This window comes from Mustela putorius, unplaced genomic scaffold (assembly GCF_011764305.1).
Source record: "Mustela putorius furo isolate JIRA1106 unplaced genomic scaffold, ASM1176430v1.1 tig00000430_pilon_pilon_pilon, whole genome shotgun sequence".
Lineage (NCBI taxonomy): Eukaryota > Metazoa > Chordata > Mammalia > Carnivora > Mustelidae > Mustela > Mustela putorius.
Window position 1 is genome coordinate 19,165,881 of NW_025421377.1, and position 22,789 is coordinate 19,188,669.

Here is a 22,789-nt window from a genome sequence, read left to right on the forward strand (position 1 = left end):
AAAGTGGTATTGATTAATGGGTCAGTGTCAACTAAGGAAAATCTCCTACTTGCATGTCACAGGTGTCTGTCTTCCTCTCCACCCTGGGAGTTGTACACTAAAAACTTTATTAGGACAAAAAAATTGTAGTCATGATTATTAAAATTGAGACCAACAGTATGTATGAATTATTTCCTTATACTGGAATCCATTCCACATGTACAGTGTAGAAATCGATACAGATGTGTCAGAAAACCATTAAGGACATTATGTATCAAGAAATAAACAGGTACAATATGATATGTGATATTATATGATAGGATCATCATATAATCCATACCTTTTATTCTGTATTTGATTGTGTACCCTGTGGGAAAGTGTGGGGAGCAAGATTATTTATCAAGCAATATGAGATACTTGGAAGTACTGTGGTAAAGCCCAGAATTATAAAAATTATAGCATAATACACTCATGAAGGCAATATTATTATTTTTTCTACACAAGGTAATTCCTTTTTAAAAATTTCTCATGTATTGCTTTGTTTGCTTATTTTTATTACTACCATCATTCTTTATTTAATAAATCTTTATTGAGTATGTGCCATAAATAATATACTTTACAATGAACTCTGAAGTTTATAAAAGTGAATCAGTCATGGTCCCTTCAGGGGACTGGCTAGTTGTTGAAATCAGGTCGATTCACACATATCTAAAAGCCATGGGAAGCAAATATATGTACAGAGAGATTAAAAAAAATGGTAAGAAGCCACCTGCAAAGAATTTGGCAGTTTCTTAAAAAATTAAACATGTGCTTATCAAGTGATAATTAATGCACTCTCAGCTATTAATCTCAGAGGAATGAATGTTCACAAAAAAATCCTATACCACTGACACACAAATGTTGTAGTAGCTTTAATCATGAGAGTCAAAAATTGTACACAATTCAATTCAAATGCCCTTCAGTGACTGGATGGTTAAGCAAATTGTGGTATGTACCTACCATGGAATACTACTCAGCAACAAAAGAAGGAACCATTGACACACATGAATTGGATTGATGTCAATGGAATTATGTTGAGTGAAAAATCTAACCTCTAAAGCTTTCATATTGTATGATTCCATTTATATACCATTCTTGAATAGACAAATTTATAAAGATACAGAACAGATTAGTGGTACCAGGTGTTAGAGACTGAGGACAGGGATAGGGAGGAAGCCAGGTGGCTGTGGGTAGCTTGAGATCAAACTATGCTATATCTTGTCTGTGGTGGTAGTTACACAAATCCATGCATGATAATATTACATAGAATTAAATACACACATACGCATATAATTGCATGTTTTTAAAACCAGTGAAATCTGAATAAGATTGATGGATTGAAGGATGATGGATTGATGGTTATGGTATTATACTATAGCTAAGCAAGATGTTTATCATTGTGAGAAACTAGGTAAAGTATACACAGAACCTTTCTATATATACAGTATATAAGTATACACAGTACCTTACTATATACACAGAATTATATTTTACAACTGTATGTAAAAGTATGATTTTCTGAAAAAAAAAGTTTAAAGTTTTTTTTTTTTGATGGTAAGGAATTTCAAAAAAAAAAAGGATATTATATCCTGTTGAGGGAGTCAAAGAAAGCTTCAAGGAATGGTCATCATTAAACAAGAAACCAGCTCATTCTGTTAGTCTAATTATCTCTTCATTTCAAAAATATTTATTCAAACTATTATGATCAAGTACCAATTGCTTAAAACAAGATTACAGTTTAATTACAATAGTTACAATAGATACCATTTCTTGAGACCTACTATATTCTAAGAACTGTGCTAAGCACTTTCCAACAGTATCTGATTTTAATCCCTACAATCAATCGTTTAAGGTAAATATCATTATCCCTGTCTCATAAGTGGATATATTAAGGTTTAGAGTGTTCAATTAGGTGGCTTAAGTCACACAGTGAATATAAAATCTGGATTACTTCTAAAAAATCAATGAGTAAACAATAAGAAAGCTGTTTTCTGCATAATAAGAAAATAAATCAATATTTATTGAAAGCCTGTTACATACAGAGCACTTTACTAAGTACTGTGGGAGGAAGGATTAAAGATATAGAAGGAACTCCCTACTTCTTACACAATTAATAAATATTCTTCCAGTCATGACTTCTTAGCTTTCTCCAATGAGTTAAAATAGACATGTTCAAGAATGCTGAAGCTCTTTACGTGTTATCTTTCAAAAGAAATTATTTTAAAAACATGATATACTGTATTATCTATTTCTCTGTGCACATTAAGTTTGAACTGTTGTCCATATTTTCACTGTGACCCAAACTGTTTCTCAGATTTTTTTAAAAGAAAGTATCAAAAATATTTCTCTGAGTACTATGATGTTATTGTCAAATTAAACTTCTAAAATTTCTCCTTAATTTAAGTCTCTTCAAGTTTGTTTGCAGAAGAAATTACTCTATTACCTATTATAAATTTTTAGTTTAGAAACACCCCCAGAAATCTGGAAAATATTAATCATGATGTAAATTTATACTTATTCATTTTTAAGTCACTTTATAAGGAGAAATTGTATTTTGTTTGCTTGTTTTTTTTTTTTTTTTATAAGAACTTAATACAGAATTTGTACTATGGTTTTTATTACTTCAAGATCCAGACATCGGTATCCTTAGATTTTTCTACAGCTTGTAGGCGCCACCTAGAGGCCCACCTGCAGAATGTACTAAAACAGGGGAATCCATTTGGAATAGAACAGAGAGTGATTTTGTTTGAAATGTATTTAAATTTTTGTTTAAAATTCACCACTTGCATCAATTTTGTTTTTTTCAAAACATCTATTAAATGAAACAAAAATAATTTATGCAAAATATTTCACACTGTCAATTCATGTCAGTTTCCATTTTATTTTAGCCAAGCACCTAAATCTGACCCTTTCATATGCCAATATTATTTGGGTGAGTCAAAGTCAAATTTTTCCTTCTAATATTGGTTTTCAAAGTGATTATGGTCCAATACAGAACTTGGATGAGTAGCTGTATATGAGGAGGCAAGGGTAATGGAAAAATTTAGTGTAATCTCACCATGTTAACATAGCATAGATAATGGCATGAGTTGTAACTAACTTCACAATGGCCTAGATCACCTGCATGCTGTGTCTCTAACTGCTCAGTAGTTATTTACCAAAACTAAAATTATGAAAGTGGTTGATATTCGGCTTTTACTCTTCCGTTTTGTCTGCAAGCAATTAGTAATTCAGTGCTGTACTGGACATAGCAGGGTGGCAGCTTCCAGGATACATTCCTATGATGTCTTCCCATCCCCGCCCAGAGAAGTCCAAGAGGTCAGTGGTCCAATCCTGGGCTGGAAATTCAGCAGCAGGCAAAGGCGTGCCATCATCTCAAAATGGAGTTCTGGCCTCCATTTGCATGACTGTATCTACACCCTAACACCTGGACCTTATTCCCTTCAAGGCTTTGTATTGGAAAAAACTTGAAAACGCACATACAGAAGCACTTGGTGATAATCCTATTTCCTTCAAAATTCTGGACTGATTCTCTTGTCATTTTCTTCTTTTCAACAACAAATACAAATCTTAACACATAAGGTATACTGGTTGTTTTCAAACGAATTTTCATAACCTCAGATCTTAAAATAATTTGAAATACATTGAGTAGTATTATTTTCCCATATTCCCCTTCTTCCTGAACTATCATAATATCAACCAAATGGATGATATTGTTATTATACATTGATATCCTCAACAGTGAAATATTAAATAAATATTATTTGCTTTACCTTAGAACAAGTACATTATATAGAGTTTGTATAATTATTGTAGGCCACAGGAAAACGGAATCATCCCTACACTCATCTCTGTACTTGTTAGCTAGAAATGAAAATAAAACTGTATCTTGGTTTCTGTGCATTTCCTGAATTCCCATTCTTTTTTCAACATGAAGTATTTGGTGTTCTGGGGTCTGTTTGCTTGACCTGTTGTAACAAATGTGATCATTTTCCTCATACCATTAAGGGAAGGAAAAAACTCTTAATACTTCTTTGTGCATAAAAATATGTAGTTTTTTCGTTTTTACATTCCCTTCCACTCTGTCCCACCCCTTGAAAGTGGAGATTTATTAAGATGAGAGACTCTGGGGAAATGAAAGAAGGAATCACTTCAAGTTGTATATATGCATAAGAAATTTATGTCAACGAGCCAAAATTTTGATGACAAAACTTCTAGAAAACAAGTGAATGCAAATTGGGACAGAACATATCTGCAGAGCAGGATGCTCAGGGTGAAGCAGAGCTAGGAAAGAAACATGCACATCAAGCAGACAGTTTAGTTAGATGGGTCCAATCCGGGTGATCTGCAAGACTTCTTTTGGGATTCTGTCTCTCTGAGAATCTCTGAGCATGGTCCATACACAAACCATGTGTTCCATTCTACTAGGGTTTTCTCTCTTAGATACAAGTTTTGGAACGGATCCAGTCCCGGAAAGCAGTCACTCTAGTGTAAACACCGGGCTTATTAGGTTGGGCACATTCATCGCCCCAGCTCACTATTCCAGCAAGATACCAGATATCTCTGGCATCTGCACTAACCAGTGGTCCTCCGGAGTCACCCTACAGGAGAAGGGAGAAATTAGTCATTAATAATGCAGTTGATTACAGCAGCATTCTTTATTTTTCTGACTCCAGTTTAATGAAAGGGGCTATTTTCAAAAGTTTTCAGTGTGCTCAAATGCAGAAGCCATACCCCCGTGTCAGTAATTCACATAAAGGAGAAGGTCTACTACCTAGGGTATTGGCTTACATTTGGGAGTCAGCACACCGAGATTAAAGGCACCATATCTTTGGAGAACAGTATTCTTCTCTGGTATATCTGAGAAGATAATTCCTCATATCTCTTATCACTATGACATAGCTCCCAAAAGAAGGGTGAAGAGTCTATTACTGAGAAAAGCACAGACACCAGAGATGGACACCTGGGTTTAAATCTCAAGTCTGGTTCTTCCAGGTAGCTAAGACCTTTAATTTATATTTAATGCTCCTAATAATACCTACCTCCAGTGATAATTTTGAAGATCAAGTAAGACAGTATCAAGAGCTTAGCATAGAGCCTGGCATAAATCAGAACTTAGTAAAGACATGTTTAAAACCAGAAATTCCAATTTTCTATGCATTGTGAACTCTAGAGGCCTGTTTCTTCATACAGGTCATAAAAACAAGGTACAGGCTGATTTTTCCTCAAAATCCCGGGGTCTCTAATATTGACCACCCACTAAGTGTTCAGCACTCTATGGAGCTCTTAATTAATTACATATTATCTCATTAATTCGTGTAATTCTAGTAACAAAATGTGAAGTGAGGTTTCATTTTCTCCATTTTAACAATAAGGAAACCAAAATTCAGAAATTAAGTAACTTGCCTGATGGCACATGCTATTCAGGGGCAGAAATGAATTTGAATCCACAGCAGTCTAACTCAGAAGTCCAGATTTCTTGCCCTGCATTGTATTAACTTCCCTGTGCATTTACTTTTGTTCATGTAAAAATATTAGCTAATACTAACAGTAACTAAATTTGTAATAATGTGTCTGTAATTTTTAAATCAGTTAACAGTAAGTGTTTACCTATACCCTCAAATGTCAAAAGATAGTAAATACATGCCCTCAGGTACATACAAATAGATCATTTTGGTAACTGAAACCCAAGCCTATATGAAAGCACCGATTAGGATGAGGAAATAGAAGATTTCAGAGATCACAAAATTTAAAGCTATCTAAGAGAAAGGTACAAAAGAGTCTGAGAAATAACTAATCCAAAAAAAAGATAGCAGTACTTAACAGCCTTCCAAATTGCATCAGTATCAAATGATAATGTCTACTGACAAGTATCAAATAGGCAAAGATTGTCCTACTAAAACTAGTTAGCTTACACATGATTAGTGAATGGGAGAGTTAAATCAGTGTAAGACAGAGATTGTGATGGTTTATATGTGTTTTGTCTTAGGTAGGGAAGCCAGGGTAATGAGAATAGAATTATGATCTTCAGAAGAGGAAAAAGCTCTCAATTGAGTTGTTGCACAAGCAGAGGTCCTTGGGGCTCTACTTTTTTTTAAGAATGTATTTATTTATTTGAGAGAGTGAATGAGAGAGAGCGCAAGCTGGGGAGGGACAAAGGGAGGAACAGACTTCCCCCTGAGGAGGGAGCCTTGGGGCTCTACTTTAATAAAATATTTTAAAAATACCTGTGCCCTGGGCTCCCCCTGCCAGAGAAACACACCACAGCTTCACTCCCTTCATGGATCCTGGCAGGTTACACTTTCTCCTCTACTCAGGGCTACCCTCTCATGTGCACTGCCTTGGCCCCAGCAAGCTGGTCCGTCCATTCTATCATTTCTCTGCGTTTTTAACAAACCCCAAGTAAGTAACCAGTCACCCTGGCCATTCTGCCTGCCCACACCGTCCAAGTTATTTTTCAAGACACAATTCTGCTGCTGTTGTTAATTCTCTGGGTAAAAAGTTGCATAGCCTTTGAGGGATCTGTTGGTCTGTCTCTGGCCCTTTTTTCCCATAAATCCTGTTCGGTGGTGGTGTAGTGTGAAATAGGAAATTTAATCAGGATTACATATCATAACAGAAACTTTGAAACTAGAAGCCAAACCAGGAAGTCAATTTGTGGTTACGATATGAAGTAATGAAGGAATAGACAAGGGTATTAGACAAAAAGTATGGGGCAGAGATACATTTGGAAGACATGGTAAAAGAGAAAAATATCTCCAAAGACTTAATCAATTAGATGTGAAGAAGATCTAAAAGGAAAAGTAGACTTCAACAATAAGGAAACCCAGTAACATAAAGGAGAAACTTGAAAATGGAAAAACAGATACAGACATACCTCATTTTATTATGCTTTCTTTATTGTGCTTTAAAGACACTGGTTTGTTTTTGTTTTTGTTTTTGTTTTTTTACAAATAGAAGGTTTGTGGCGATCCTTTGTCAAGTAACTCTGCCAGTGCTGTTTTTCCATTTTGTGTCTCTGTGTCACAGTTTGGCAATTCTCATAATATTTCTAACCTTTTCATTATCATATTTATTATGGTGATCTGTGATCAGCGATCTTTGATGTTACTATTGTAATTGTTTGGGGGTGCTATGAACTGTGCCCCGTATAAGAGGGGAAACTTAATAAATGTGTGTAGTCTGACTGCTCTACCAGCAAACTATTCCCCCATCTCTCTCCCTCTCTTCAGGCCTCTCTGTTCCCCAAAAAACAATAATATTAAAATTAGGCCAATTAATAACCCTACAGGGGCCTCTAAATATTCAAGTGAGAGGAAAGTTGTGTGTTTCTCAGTCTAACCAGAAGCTAGAAATAATTAAACTTAGTGAGGAAGTATGTCAAGAGCTGAGACAAGCGGGAAGTTAAGCCTCTTGCATCAAACAGCCAAGTTATGAATGCAAAGGAAAAGTTCTTGAAGGAAATGAAAACAGCTACCCCCGTGAACACAGGAGTGATAAGAGACTTATTGCTGATGATGGAGTTTCAGTGGACTGGACAGAAGAAACAAATCACAACATTATGTTAAGCAAAAACCTAGTCCAGAAAAACACTCTAACTCTCTTCAGTTCTGTGAAGGCTGCAGGAGCTCAGGAAGCTGCAGAAGGAAAGGTCAAAGCTGGCAGAGATTGGCTCATGAGGGTTAAGGAATGGAGTTGTCAGCATAACATCAAAGTGCAAGGTGACAAGGCAGCTGCCAATATAGAAGCTGCACTAGAAGATGTAGCTAAGAAAATTCATGAAGATGGCTTCACTAAACAACAGATTTTCTAATTTTTTAAGATTATATTTATTTATTTGTCAGAGAAAAAGTCTGAGAGAGCACATGCAGGGGAAGCAGCAGAAGGAGAGGGTAAAGCAACTCCCTGCTGAGCTGGGTGATGGATGCTGATCCCAGGACTCTGGGGTCATAACCTGAGCTGAAGGCAGATGCTTAACCAACTGAGCCACCAACACTTAACCAACTGAGCCACACAGGTGCCCCAAAACAGATTTTCAATGTAGGTGAAACAGCCTTCTACTGGAAAAAGATCCTATCTAAGACTTTCATAGCTAAAGAAGATAAGTCAATGTCTGGCTTCAAAGCTTCAAGGACAGGCTGACTCGCCAGTGACTTTAAGCTGAAACTAAGGCTCACATACCATTCTGAAAAATCCTAGGAATCTTAAGAATTATGATACATCTACTCTTCCTTTGTTATAGAAATAGAGCAAGGCCTGAATGATTGCACATCTGTTTACAACATGCTTTACAAAATATTTTAAGCCCACTGTTGAGAATGACTGCTCAGAAAAAAAGGATTTCTTTCAAAATATTACTGCTCATTGGCAGTACATCTGGTTCCCCAAGAGCTCTGGTAGAGATGTACTGCAAGATTAATGTCGTTTTCATACCTGCAAACATGTGGGCCAAGTAATATTTTTGACTTTCAAGTCTTATTATTTAAGAAGTACATTTTGTAAGGCTATAGCTGCCATAGATAGTGATTCCTTTAAAGTAAATTGAAAATCTTCAGCAAAGAAAGCACCATTCTAGATGCCTTTAAGAACATTTATGAGTAATGGGAAGAGGTCAAAATATCAACATTAAATGGAATTTGGAAGAAGTTGATTTCAACCGTTCGGGATAAATTTAGGGTTTGAGACTCGAGTGGATGAAATCATGGCAAATGTGGCACAAATGGCCACAGTCACCAAACTATGGAAAGAACCAAGATGCCCTTCAACAGACAACTGGATAAAGAAGATATGGTCCATGTATACTACGGAGTATTATGCCTCCATCAGAAAGGGTGAATACGCAACTGTTGTATCAACATGGACGGGACTGGAAGAGATTATGCTGAGGGAAATAAGTCAAGCAGAGAGAGTCAATTATCATATGGTTTTGCTTATTTGTGGAGCATAAGGAATAACAAGGAGGACATGGGGAGATGGAGAAGAGAAGTGAATTGGGGGAAATTGGAGGGGGAGACAAAGCATGAGAGACTGTGGACTCTGAGAAACAAACTGAGGGTTTTGCGGGGGGTAGGAGGACGGGTGAGCCTGGTGGTGGGGATTATGGAGGGCACGTATTACATGGAGCACTGGGTGTGGTGGATAAACAATGAATTCTGGAACACTGAAAATAAATTTAAAAAAATAAATAAAAATTTTAAAAAATAGCAAAAGAATTAGAATTAGAAGTGGAGCCTTAAGATGGGACTGAATTACTGCAATCTCACCATATAACTTTAATGGACAAGGAATTGCCTCTTATGGATGAACAAAGAAAGTGGTTTCTTGAGATGGAATCGACTCCCAGTGAAGACGTTGTGAAGATTGTTGAAATTATAACAAAGGACTTAGAATATAAATTTAGTTGGTAAAGCAGTGGCAGAGTTTGAGATGATTGACTCCAATTTGAAAGAAGTTCTACGGTGGATAAAATGCTATCAAACAGCATTGCATGCTATAGAGAAATCATCTGTGAAAGGAAAAGTCTATGTGGCAAACTTCTTTATTGTCTTATTTTGATAAATTGACTACGCCTCCCAACCTTCAGCAACCACCACTGTGATCCGTCAGCAGCCATCAATACTGAGGCAATATTCCCTAGCAGGAAAAAAATTACAGCTCACTGAAAGCTCAGATGATGATTAGCAACTTTTAGCAATAAAATATTTTTAAATTACAGTATATGCATTGGTTATTTTATACATAATGTTATTGTATACCTAACAGAGTACAGTTGAGTGTAAAAATAACTTTTATATGCACTGAGAAACAGAAAAAAACATTTGACTCATTTCATTGTGGTAGCCTGGAATGGAACCCACAGTATCTTCAAGGTATGCCTGTAACGTTTCATAATGCCTGTTGAGTTTGAGATGGCACATATACAAGTTTTAATCTTATACTAAAAACTTAAAACTTATAAATGAAAATGTTTTTGGAGTAGGTGGAAATGTGAGACTGAACTGGGCAAGAGTTTAATTCTGATTACATAGATTTGGAAGTCATTAAAAGGACAACTGAGTTCAGAGAAAAGATCGTTTCTTTCAGTGAGTAGATAGAGAAGAGAGAAAATTTTCACCCAAGACTTGAGTCTTAATGGATAGTTAGTCTTAAACAGGGAGAGAGAAAGAGAAACCAGGATAAAGAACCAGAAATGATAGTGAAATAAGTCAAGCAGAGAAAGACAACTATCATATGATCTCCCTGATATGAGGAAGTGGTGATGCAACATGGGAGCTTAAGTGGGTAGGAGAAGAATAAATGAAACAAGATGGGATTGGGAGGGAGACAAACCATAAGTGACTCTTAATCTCACAAAACAAACTGAGGGTTGCTGGGGGAGGGGGGTTGGGAAAAGGGGGGTGGGGTTATGGACATTGGGGGTGGGGGTGTGCTTTGGTGAGTGCTGTGGGGTGTGTGGACCTGGCGATTCACAGACCTGTACCCCTGGGGATAAAAATATATGTTTATAAAAAATAAAAAAATTAAAAAAAAAAGAGCCAGAAATGAGTGGTAGGAGAAAGAGGAGGGGAAATCAGCACATTTCAGGATTATAGAACCCAAAGAAGAATCTATTTTAAGAAAGAGGAGGTAGCCAAATGTCACTGAGAAGAAGATCCAAGCAAAGATTTTTGCATATGATGATATTGATGAATTTTGAGATTTTAAAGTATATGGAACTGGTCAAGTGTCAAAAATTGTGAACACTGGGGACTCCTGGGTGGCTCAGTTGGTTGGACAACTGCTTTCAGCTCAGGTCATGATCCCGGAGTCCTGGAATCGAGTCCCGCATCAGGCTCCCAGCTCCATGGGGAGTCTGCTTTTCTCTCTGACCTTCTCCTCGCTCATATTCTCTCTCACTGTCTCTCTCTCAAATAAATAAATAAAATCTTAAAAAAAAAAATTGTGAACCTAAAATGGGGAAAAAAAAAACATGGTGCCAGAGATAGGAAAAAATTGGTTTTCAGAAGTAGGAAAGCAGGGTTTTATAATCACAAACTGAAACTTTTTTCCTTCTCTTTAATTCCCCAAATTATAAGGAAAAGGAACGTTCACATCAAATACCATCATGGAAGTGGCATTGTAGAGTAGAGAGCATATTTACAGATGAAATTATATGACATCTGGGATTTACTTCAAAATAGATCTGAAAAAATAGGGTGGAGAAGGAAGAGATGAGAAGATTGTGTTAAGATATGTAGGAATGAGGGACGCCTGGGTGGATCAGTGGGTTAAAGCCTCTGCCTTCAGCTCAGGTCATGATCTCAGGGTCCTGGGATCGAGCCCCACATTGGGCTCTCTGCTAGGCGGGGAGCCTGCTTCCCCCACTCTCTCTGCCGCCTCTCTGCCTACTTGTGATCTCTGTTTGTCAAATAAATAAATAAAATCTTAAAAAAAAAGAAGATATATAGGGATGAAGTAAAATTGGTCATGAGCTGATAATTGTTGAAGCTAAGTGATGAGTACATTGGGGTTCATTATATAACTCTCTTTACTTATACATACATTAGGAAATTTTCTGTAATAAATAATTTATAATACAAAAGAGTCATACAGCTCTTCCTTGCATACTTTATAGAAGCTGAGATATTTGAAAAAAATCATAAATGATGATCACAAATGCAAAATCATATGTTTTGGTAATGTTAGAGGCAAGTAAGACCAGAGATTAAGGCAAGAGAAGATCTAGAATATCTAAACTCTGATTCTATGACTATCAAGAAGCCAAATAAAATATAATTGATTCTTGCTATTCATAGTAGTTCTTTTTTATGAAGTTGCCATAAACCCTGAAATAGTGAATACTGAATCATTGCTCCAGGGGGAAATAAAGGGTTTGATTTCCATGAGCTTCTGGTCCTATCTTCATCAACTGATCAACACATATCCATATTTTATGTATGCTTCACTTAAAGACACATTAAGATCTATTATTAATTCATTCATGTGGAACTCATAGCCAACAGCACTGTAACTCATGCCTGTATGACACTTACCTAACACACAAATTTTCTCCATGTGGCACATCACAGACTTCTTGTACCTTACTTCAGCACTACACTTGGGAACTATTTTAAATGGTGAAGTTACCAGCAAAAATGAGAAAAATGTGGCACTAAATACACCAAAAAAGATACACAAATTTATGGTATGAGAGCTGAAATAAGAAGGCAGCACATTTCCTTTTTGACCTCAGGTGGGAACATGCACATTGGGTGACTCATATTTTTTGCTATTCTGCTTAGGTTCATGAATGAACACAAAAGTGCCTTGATAATTGATTTGGGATTTACAAACAAATTTTAGCAAATATATGAATTCATAGGCACAGAGTCTGCAAATAATGAAGGCTATGGGTATATTTTCATGTGTTTCTTTTATTCAATTGGTTTTATTTTAGTATTTTATTCACAAGATCAACTTGGATTTTCTGTAGAATTTTGTAATGGGAACTATCTATATTGTCCCATGTCTTCCTCCAGGAATAATCAGGGTCTCAGAGTGGACAAAGAAACACAATGAGTTAAGTCTAATCTTTAGTGTTTGCTAAGAATATGGAGAAAGGTCAGCTGGGTGAAAGAGTTTAATGTAGCAAATTGAACAATGCTGAATTGACTGACCCAGAGGTAAAAGTTGGGAAAGGACAATGATGAAGTCAGTCATGGATTAATGGAAGTAAAGTCAATGAAAGAAAAAAAAATGTAGTGTATATGTAAGAGAGAAAAAACATGAAAAGTTGAAAAAAAATTCTTAGAAATGAACAATATATCACTGTATGGATCTAGACTGCAGAATATATAGAATAACATGTAATTTCAAAAACCAATTTGAAACTTAGAGGAGTGCACATTAAACATAAGATCTGTCAAATCACAAAATTAAAATTATACCCATGGAATGAGTATTGGCCTTGATTCTATCAGCAATGTAGATGAAGACATAGAGATCATAGCTGTCATAGCAGGCAAACAGTGCTAGCTTGTGTGCTGGAAAGCAAAAGCAGGGTTCAAAATGATGTCTATGCTCTAGACAAAGGTAGAATAGAATTACTTATTTTTACCCAAACTAAATTTAAAAGATAATAATTAATTAATTTTTTAAAAACTGGACTTTAGAAATAAATATTAAAAAAACACTGAAAAGTAGATAGAAGATGCCAGGAGACCTAGGAACCCGAGGACTCAAGGAATGATAAAATAATGAGCTCCCTGGATTTGCTTTTTTGCTCTACTTATCCTGAACATAGAGCTTATAAAAATGTTAATCTAGCAACCTGCCAACAGATATGGATGAAAAAATAGCCCCGTGAAAACCTTTCTTTCTCTAGTCAAAGAAACTGAAGTGGGGCAATCTATGGAGGACAAAAAAAAAATCCTTTTATTTTTTATTTATATATACTTTTAAAGATTTTATTTATTTACTTGACAGAGAGAGAGAGAGAGAGAGAACACAAGCAGGGGGAGTGGGAGAGGGAGAAGTAGGTTTCCCACTGCGTAGGGAGCCTGATCCTAGGACACTGGGATCATGACCTGAACCAAAGGCAGATGCTAACAACTGAGCCACGTAGGTGCCCCTGGAGGACAAAAGCTTTTAGATACTACCTGCTCTACTCCAACCAAACACAGAAAAACTGTGGCCCTATCTTAACCCCCATCAGTAAAGGCAAAGTGGGGAGCCTAGACTTCTACCCCTACCAGGCTGTAAGATCCCCTCCTCCACCAGAGAAGGCTGAGTTGGAAACTAAACTTTGATTTCTGCCAGGTGATAATGAAACCCTTCTCTTTCTTTCCTATGGTGACCAGCTAGAGAGCATAGACTATAACCCTGTAGAAATGAGGCCTACCTTTCTCACTTAGGGTGATGTCAGAGGAGACCTAGTGCAAAGTCAGGGCTATCCCCACTGCCCCACTGCCAATAGTAATGAGGCCACTACCCCATGATGTCTGTGGAGGCCACAAATGGAGCAGTAACAAGGTTCTCCCGGCCAGACTGGTATCAGAGGAAGCTTAATACAGAGCCTAAAATCCCACTTCCATCCAGCAGTAACAAAGCTCTTCTCCCCTATTTGGGTGTCAGAGGAAGATCAGTAGGAAATGAGGTAGAACCTACCTATTCCAGCCAGTGTTATGTGAGAGGAAGCATGCTAAAACAGAAGAATTTAAATAAGATCCAGAGTTTTATAATACTCAAAATGTCCAAGATATATCTGGAAATCACTTATCATACCAAGAACTAAAAAATCTCAACTTGAAAGAGAAAAGACAATCAACAGATAGACTGAGATGAGACAGATAGTGAAATTTTCTGACAAAGATTTTAAAGCAGGCATTACAAAAATGTCTTAATGAGCAATTACCACTATGCTCGAAACAAATTAAAAAATAAGAAGTTTCAGCAAAGAAATATCAGATATACAGAAGGATCAAATAGATATACTAGAACTGAAAAATGAAATAATTAAAAACCTGTTTGGATGGGCTCAATAGGATAAAGATGACAGAAGAGAGAATCGGTGATCTTGAAGACAGAATGGCAGAAATTACACAATCTGAGCAATACAATCAGGAATGGGGATGGGGGAATAAAAATAAGCTCAGGGACATCTGATACTGACAAAACAACTAACATTGCTATTATTAGGCTCCCAGAAGGGTACAAAAAAGAAAGTGGGGCTAGGAAATTATTCAAAGAAATAATGGTGGAAATTTTCCCAAGTTTGTCAACAGACATGAATCTGCACATCCAAAAAGCTGAGTAAGGACATTTTACTTATTGCTATAAACAAACAAACAAACAAACAGAGTAAACCCAAAACAGGATAACCCAAAGAAATCCATGCCAAGACACAATCAAACTTTTGATAACTAAAGACAAAGAAAAGTCTTGAACACAGCAATAAAGAAATGGCAGATCATCTATAGGTAAAAAACAATTCTGGTAATAATACATCTCTCACCAGAAATTCACAGAGGCCATGATCTAAATGCTGAAAGAAAAGAACTGTCAATCCCAAATTCTATATCTGACAAAATTATGGTCCAGGAATGAATAAGAAATGAAGAATTTTGTAGACAGAAAAAGTGAGGGAATTTGTCATTAGCAGATGTACATTAAAAACAAGGCTAAAGGAAGTTTCTAAAACAGTAAAGAATGATAAGAAAAAATCTTAGAAAACCAGGAAGGAATAAAGAACAAAATTATGAATAAACAGACTTTTCTTCAACTCTTGAAGGAAAGTGGAACTTGAAGCAAAAACATTATCTAATGTGGTTCTCAATGTATGTAGAGGAAATATTAAAATTTACATTAATACTATCATTATAAATGTGGAAGCATAAAGACGCTTAAAGGGAAGTAAGTTTTCTTACTAGTAAAATCTCAACACCAGTAGAGTGTGTTAAGTTATGTATATACAACTGAGAGGAACCACAAATCTAGTGGTAAAATCTCGAACTAGTAAAATCTCAACACCAGTAGACTGTGTTAAGTTATGTATATACAACTGAGAGGAACCACAAAAATTTTTCCACAGAGATAGCCTAGTCAAAAATACTAGAAGATAAATCAAAATGGAATTCTTAAAAAAAAAAAAAAGCTACAGTATGATTCTATTTATATAACACTGTCAAAATTACAAAATTGTAGAGATGGAAAACAGATTCATGATTTGCAGGTGTTAGTAATGAAAGAGTGATACAGGATTTACATTGGCCATAGCAACTGCTTTCTAGATGTGTCTCTAGAGGCAAGGGAAACAAAAACAACTTCATCATTATAAAAAGCTTCTGCACAATGAACGAAACAATCAACAAAACTACAAGGCAACTTCCAGAATGGAACAAGATTTTTGCAAATTATGTATCTGATAAAGGGTTAGTATCCAAAATATATAAAGAACTTATAAAACTCAACACCCCAAAAATGAGTAATCCAATTTAAAAATGTACAGAAGACATGAATGGACATTTTTCCAAAGAGGACATACAGATGGATAAAAGACACATGAAAAGATGCTCAGCATCACTCATCATCAGAGAAATGCATATTAAAACTACAATGAGATAGCACCTCACACTTGTCAGAATGACTAAAATCAATAATACAAGAAATAGCAGGTGCTGGCCAGAATGTAGAGAAAGGGGAAAAACCCTCTTTCACTGTTGGTAGGAATGCAAACTGGTGCAGCCACTCTGGAAAACAGTAGGGAGATTTCTCAAAATGTTAAAAATAAAATTACCCTGTGATCCAGCAATTTGTTCTTCTAGGTATTTACCCAAAGAATACAAAAATACTAATTCAAAGGGATACATGCACCCCAATGTTATAGCAGCACTATATACAATAACCAAATTATGTCCTTCAACTGATGAATAGACAAAGAAGATGTAGGAGTGTGTGTGTGTGTGTGTGTGTGTGTGTGTGTAATAGAATATTACTCAGCCACAAAAGAGAATGAAATATGCCATTTGCAATGACACTGATGGAACTAGGGAGTATTATGTTAAGCGATACAAGTCAGATAAAGATAAATGCCATATGATTTCCTCATATGCAGAATTTAATAAACAAAAAAAGCAAGCAAAGGGGAAAAAAAGAGAATGTGAGGTAAACCAAGAAACAGAGTCTTAGCTCTTAAGAACAAACTGATGGAATCCAGAGGGGACTGGGTGGGGGGATGGTTGAAATAGGTGATGGAGATTAAGGCGTGCACTTGTGATGAGCATGGGGTGTTGTGCGGAAGTGCTGAATCACTGCATTATACACTGGCAACTAATATTACACTGTATGTTAACTAACTGGAATTTAAATAAAAATTTAGGAAAAAAAAGAAAGTGATAGAGAAATAGGTGTTACTATAAAGAAGATCTTTGTGGTGATGGAATAATTCTCAACTGCAGTGATGGTTACACAGATCTGCATATGTAACAAAATGCCATTGAACTAGAAGCACACATTGTACCGATGTCAATTTCCTAGCTTTTATATTGTACTATAGGAATGCGAGATATAACATTTGTGGAAAATGAATCAAAGAACATGGGAAATCCCTCTATATACTTTCTATAAATCTCTAATAAATTCAAAATAAAAAATGAAGAAAAATTCTGCAGCATACTACTAGGTCAAACCACATACCTGGCACGCATCTCTTTTTCCTTTCAAGGAGCCAGCACATAACATTCTAGGAGTTATGGCACCATTATAAGATTGGGGTTCGTTACAGGTTTGAGTGTCTATGAGATCCACCTGTACTTGCCAAAGATGATTTTGACTACTACCTAAAGGGAAAAAATAGTCTTTATATTTGTATATATACATATATTCTAAAAACCTCAGGAAAATCAAAATTATTAAATGAGATGGCAATATAGAATATGTTTTTTTTTCAGGTACAGTCATATTTTGGGAAAGAATTACTTCTTAACTACTTTAAATGAAAAGTTAGGTACTTATAAGAGAATCTCAAGTTGTTCAAGTGACTTCCATCTCGTGGCAAAACTTGGAATCTTATTTTAATAGAGAGAATGGTGACCTTATGATTCTCTCATCTTCACAATTGGGTATATTAATGATACCCAATCTCTTATGTGGTTAATTCCCTATTAAAAAGTTCAGCCATGTTTATTGGACACCTTACCAAGCACCATTACTACAGTAATAGTGAGGCGCTTGATAGCAACCTATAGCAATGAAGGAATGTGTGTGTCTTTTAAATGACCTCGTTCACAAATGGGGTCAGAGTTTCCCACGTCCATATTACCAACCTGCCAACATATTTTGGCATAATGACACTCCATTCTTTAAATGCCTTAGAATACCAAGTTGAGTTACTATGGTTTGACTTCTCTTCAAATGCTCACCGTCATTTTGCAGTGCTCCAAATCCTGTCACAAACATCTCACTGCCTGGGTGAAACTCATGGGATGCATCAGGGAGACAAATCCTATGTACTGCATTTGTGTAGGGAACAGGGCTGGAAAGCTCTGCAACTGAAATATCATAGTCATGTGATGGATACTTATATTTTTCATGGACAACTATTCTTCTGAGTCTTTGTTTCATCTTTGGAGGGTTTATTGTTACTCCAAAGGAAACAGTCCATCTGTCTGGGTCCTTATACCTGAGGGAAAAGTACAAAGAATAAATTCTCCTTAACCATACTACCAGTGTAATGACTTATATTAATAATAATTTAAGCTGCTGGAGTCAATATAAGTTTTCTTTTTAAAATTACAGTTTCTATGTATGGAAACAAACTCTTTGTAATCTGAGAATCAGACTCAGGAGTACCATCAGGTAGAAAAGCCCCAGTAGCATGGTTGTTGGAAGACACATGCCACTCTGCATCTGAGTTGTTCAGCCCAGATCGTAGGGCTTTTTGACATTTCTAGGAATCAGTGACCCCAAGAAACATATGGGAAGCACATTTTGTACAGAATGAAAGAACCAAATGTATTTTATGCACCATGTTCCCTACCCACAAACACACATTTCTCTGAAAACTGAAAGAGCTATGCATAAATATAACAAAGTGGTACTATCCTATATACACAGGTATTTTGCATTGGGTTGAAAGGTCTCCATTCTTTGTCATACAACTAGTCAACTTACTCAGCTGTATAATTTACTACCAAATTTCTTCATACTTAATTCTTTCTTGACACGTGGAATTTCCCCACTGAGATGAAACCGACTATTCCCAACCCCATCTCTCATAGACATACAGCAAAGATATATATATGGGTCTTTGACATCAAGCTCAAAGTCAAAAGATGATGTTAACATTTCTTTAAAACTCTTGCTTCTTTTGACAAATTATTATTTATTTATCAATGTATAATTTATCTACATGTATTTTGAAGCCATTTCCATTTCCAGACTATTAAACCTCTTACTAAGGATTATGAGACATATATTTTGACATATATTTTATGTCAATTTTTGGTGACATATATTTGAGATACACTTTATTGTACCTCTTTGTGACATATATTTTATCTTTATATTAAACTCATCTCTTTCCAACTTCCTGAGGTGGTTCCTTCCTGGCAAGCCGCAACGCACTTTGCTTATGCCCAGTCGTTCACAAGCCAATCATTCAGGACTTACGTTCTAAAGCAGTGAGCAGCACTCACAAGCCACGTGCTGTTAATTAGAGTTGCCCCACAGCGATGGGTGCCATCCCATTGCAGGCTAGCTTGCCACGGCCATTCGCCCTCTTCCACCTGTGTCCCACCGACGATTCGCAGACTCTCACTTGCAGTTTTACTCCTCCTTGTCCCACAGCCTGCCAAAGAGAGATGATGCCTTACTTCACTGTGCTTTTAAGTGTCAAATTGTGTCACTATCTCAAATTTCTTTTGCACTTTGTGCTCCAACAGTATCAGACATTTTCTCCTCTTACTTTTCCTTTAGGTATAGCCGTTCATTAATTTAACAATTACTTATCTTGTAAGATTTAAGTCAACCATTACCTCCACTATGAGGCCTTCTCTAACAATTCCTCTGCCCCCAAACTAGATTAGTTACGGCTCTTTTGATACTTCCATCATTGTTGTCATCTTCATCATCAGCATCATCATCTGTGTGTGTGTGTATAATTATACACATAGCTACATATGTCTGTCTCTATATACATGTGTATGTGCTAATATAGTTACCAGTACTAATTATATATATACTAGTTATATATATTATATATACACACTACTTATATATTATTTATATATAATAATATAAAACCGGTAACAGATTTTATTATATATACACTAATTACATATACATATATACTACATATACATTAACTCTCTATATACATATATTACATAATTTTATATATAATGTATATAAAGTTTATAACAGGGTTTCTCAACACTGACACTATTAACATTTTGAGATGGGTAATTCCTTGTTGTGGACAGCTGTGCCATTCATCACAGGATATTCAGAAGAATTCCCTCACCTACACATATTAGATGCCAGTAGCATCCCCCCTTGAAATCATGATAACCAAAATGTTAACCAGGCATGACCATGTGGGGGTCAAAATTTCCCGTTTGAGAACCACTGCTTTAGAATTATGTGTTCATGCATTAGTCTCATACACCTAGTCTCATTAGAGTATGAGCTGTTTTAGACAAGGATTATATCTCATTCATTTTACATCCCTTTTGCCTAATATACCAGTAGCACACAACAGTTTCATAATAAATATTGGTGGAAAGAATATACATCATTGAGGTTAACAGGATTATTCTTGTTTCTCATGTTCAATCAAGTTTGTGAATTAACCAATATTCTAAGCTGGTGAGTAGCACATTTCCTTCCATCTTTTAAGATAAAGACATTATGTACTAATTCCATAATTACCAAATATATCCTCTAAATTATGACGGGAGACTCTGCTGTAGAGGAAGGGAAATACTAGGCCTAGAGTCAATACTTTTAAAATATGGGTGAAGATATTATCTGAGCCTTTAGTAATTTTATTGATATATACTCCAACCCCATAATTGTTTAAATTTCCATAATATGAGATTAATGACATCATGCAGATTTTATTTAGTGTAGAGTAATAATAAGTTTCTGCCTGTAGCTAAAAAATACCAACATAAAGATGACTTTCATATAATCTTTAAAAAATGTTTATGAGAGTGTATCGTAGATATCTGCTATTAGAATATTGAGTCTTTTCTCCCTTTTTTAACAACTGTACAACTCATTTCCACTAGACACCTGCTGGGCAGCTATCTATCCACTCCATAGTTCTCCAATTTTTTTTGTTCTTTAGTAATAAAAGTGTAACTCAATGATAAGATAAAGCATCCTGTGCTTTGCACAGACCAATCAAATTTTATTCTGACCCTATAATATCACACAAAGTAAGCCTAAATGATCTAGTGTTAACTTTTTACATTCCGGTAATGCAATTTTAATAAATATATTACACTTACAGCTGTTTAGAAAGTTGTCTGTTTCTGTCTTGTTGATTTCTGAAATACACAGAAATGGTGAATAGAACAGGGCCAGCACATCAGAATTTCATAATGCCTCTGAGTACTTCAAATAGGAAAGACTTATTAATTCCATTATAAGACAGAACCTCTAGGTTTAAAAAAAAAAAAAAAGCAACGCTGTTAGAATATCATAGAGAGAGCATGTTCATTGCCTTGGGAAAAGGGAGGTCTAAACAGTGTTTCTTAATCTTAAATTTTAGCATGGATAATAGTCACATAAGGAGCATCTTTAACCTGTCAATTCCTGTTCCTCTTCCCAGTAATTCTGATTAAGTAGTTTTGTGATGAAACCCAGAAATCTGAGTTTCATACCAGAAAGTAAAATGCAATATGTTCTCTTTGTGGGGAAATGCTATTCTAAATCATAGTATTGATTCCCGAAATGCAATGATATTTTTACTTACTATTATTCCAGGTTTTTTCTTTTACTAAATTCATAGGAATAGTCTCATTGTATAACATATATGAGCTCGAGGTCCATAAATCTGCTCCTCGTTTAAAAATAATATTATCCCTTTCTAATTTTTCTTTCTGCTGAAATTTAGAAAGACAATTTTGGCCTCTTTTCAATTCTAGCCCATGGCTCCTTAGCTTATTGACTTTTCAACAATCAGGCCCCAATCCTATGCAAACACTAAGCCAACTAACAGATATATAAATCTTTAAGCATTTGGGTGCCTGGGTAAGTTAAGCTGTCGGTTAAGCAACTGTCATCAGCTCAGGTCATGATCCCAGTGTCCTGGGATCTAGTCTTACATTGGGCTCCTTGCTCAGCGGGGAACCTGCTTTTCTCTCTTCCTCTGCTGCTCGCCCTGCTTGTGCTCTCATACTCTATCTCCATTAAATAAATAAATGAAATCTTTAAAAAAACAAAAACAAAAAACAAAAAAAATTCTAAGCATTTAATGTCCTTATTCAATAGATTTCCAAAGACTGAAAATGTTCTCTTTGAATATGCCAGGAGTTCTAAATACAGAAATTTCAATGTTAATTATTCTTTTAGTATTTAATAGTATTGATATGCTAGAAGTCTATAGTCTAGAAATGCTTCTTTTTGACCTTCTCCATTCTGGCTACTTTTGGGGGAAATAGCTCAAATAAGGAAGTGGTCATTTTTCTCAGTAAATATTAAATACTATCACCACTGATCTCTCCATGTCAAAAAACCTGTTCCTCTCTATCTCACCCTCTTCCTAGTTCTGGATTTGCATGTTGGTACTACTAACAGAGCCAGCTTAATTGATGTATATCTTTATTGGGTCCTGGACTCAGCATGATTTTCTACTTGGTTTAATGCTCACTATCTTGAAGTTCTTGATATTTTCTTATTTTTTATATTTTTAATATTTTTAATATTTTTTAAATTTTGTAACTTGTACTTTAAAAATGAAGTTTGATAGAATAATGGGTCATGGATGGCATGAGCAGAGGAGATACACACAACAAATGTGTCCATGGATTCTTGACACCCCATTTGCATACATCATTTGTGATACCCTATGAACTCAAGAATTCCAGTGGATCCACAATGTTCAGCAAATTCAAAATTCAAGATAAGTGTGGGTATCTACCACTAAGGAACCAGGGAGCACCGACTGTCCCAGGAGGCCATGTTTTCTGTTTGAAGCAGAGCTTCCTTAGAACTCAGAAAGAAGGTAATAGCATTCTACTAAACACAAAACACCCAAGGACCCTATTATAAACTTTTTTGCTCCCAT

General features: G+C 35.8%; 1 protein-coding gene across 1 annotated transcript in view; it reads right to left on the reverse strand.

Annotated features, from left to right (window-relative positions):
- Positions 1-4,178: 4,178 nt before the first annotated feature.
- The window catches only part of LOC101693702 (transmembrane serine protease 11E), a 44,401-nt gene continuing 25,790 nt past the window's right edge, over positions 4,179-22,789 (reverse strand). The window contains exons 6-10 of the mRNA XM_004764309.3: positions 21,009-21,047; positions 19,165-19,342; positions 17,916-18,175; positions 17,191-17,333; positions 4,179-4,619 (exon numbers count right to left, since the gene is read on the reverse strand). Of these exons, the coding sequence (XP_004764366.1) occupies positions 4,458-4,619; positions 17,191-17,333; positions 17,916-18,175; positions 19,165-19,342; positions 21,009-21,047 (782 nt within the window). The 3' untranslated portion in view covers positions 4,179-4,457. The remainder of the gene's footprint in view (positions 4,620-17,190; positions 17,334-17,915; positions 18,176-19,164; positions 19,343-21,008; positions 21,048-22,789) is intronic.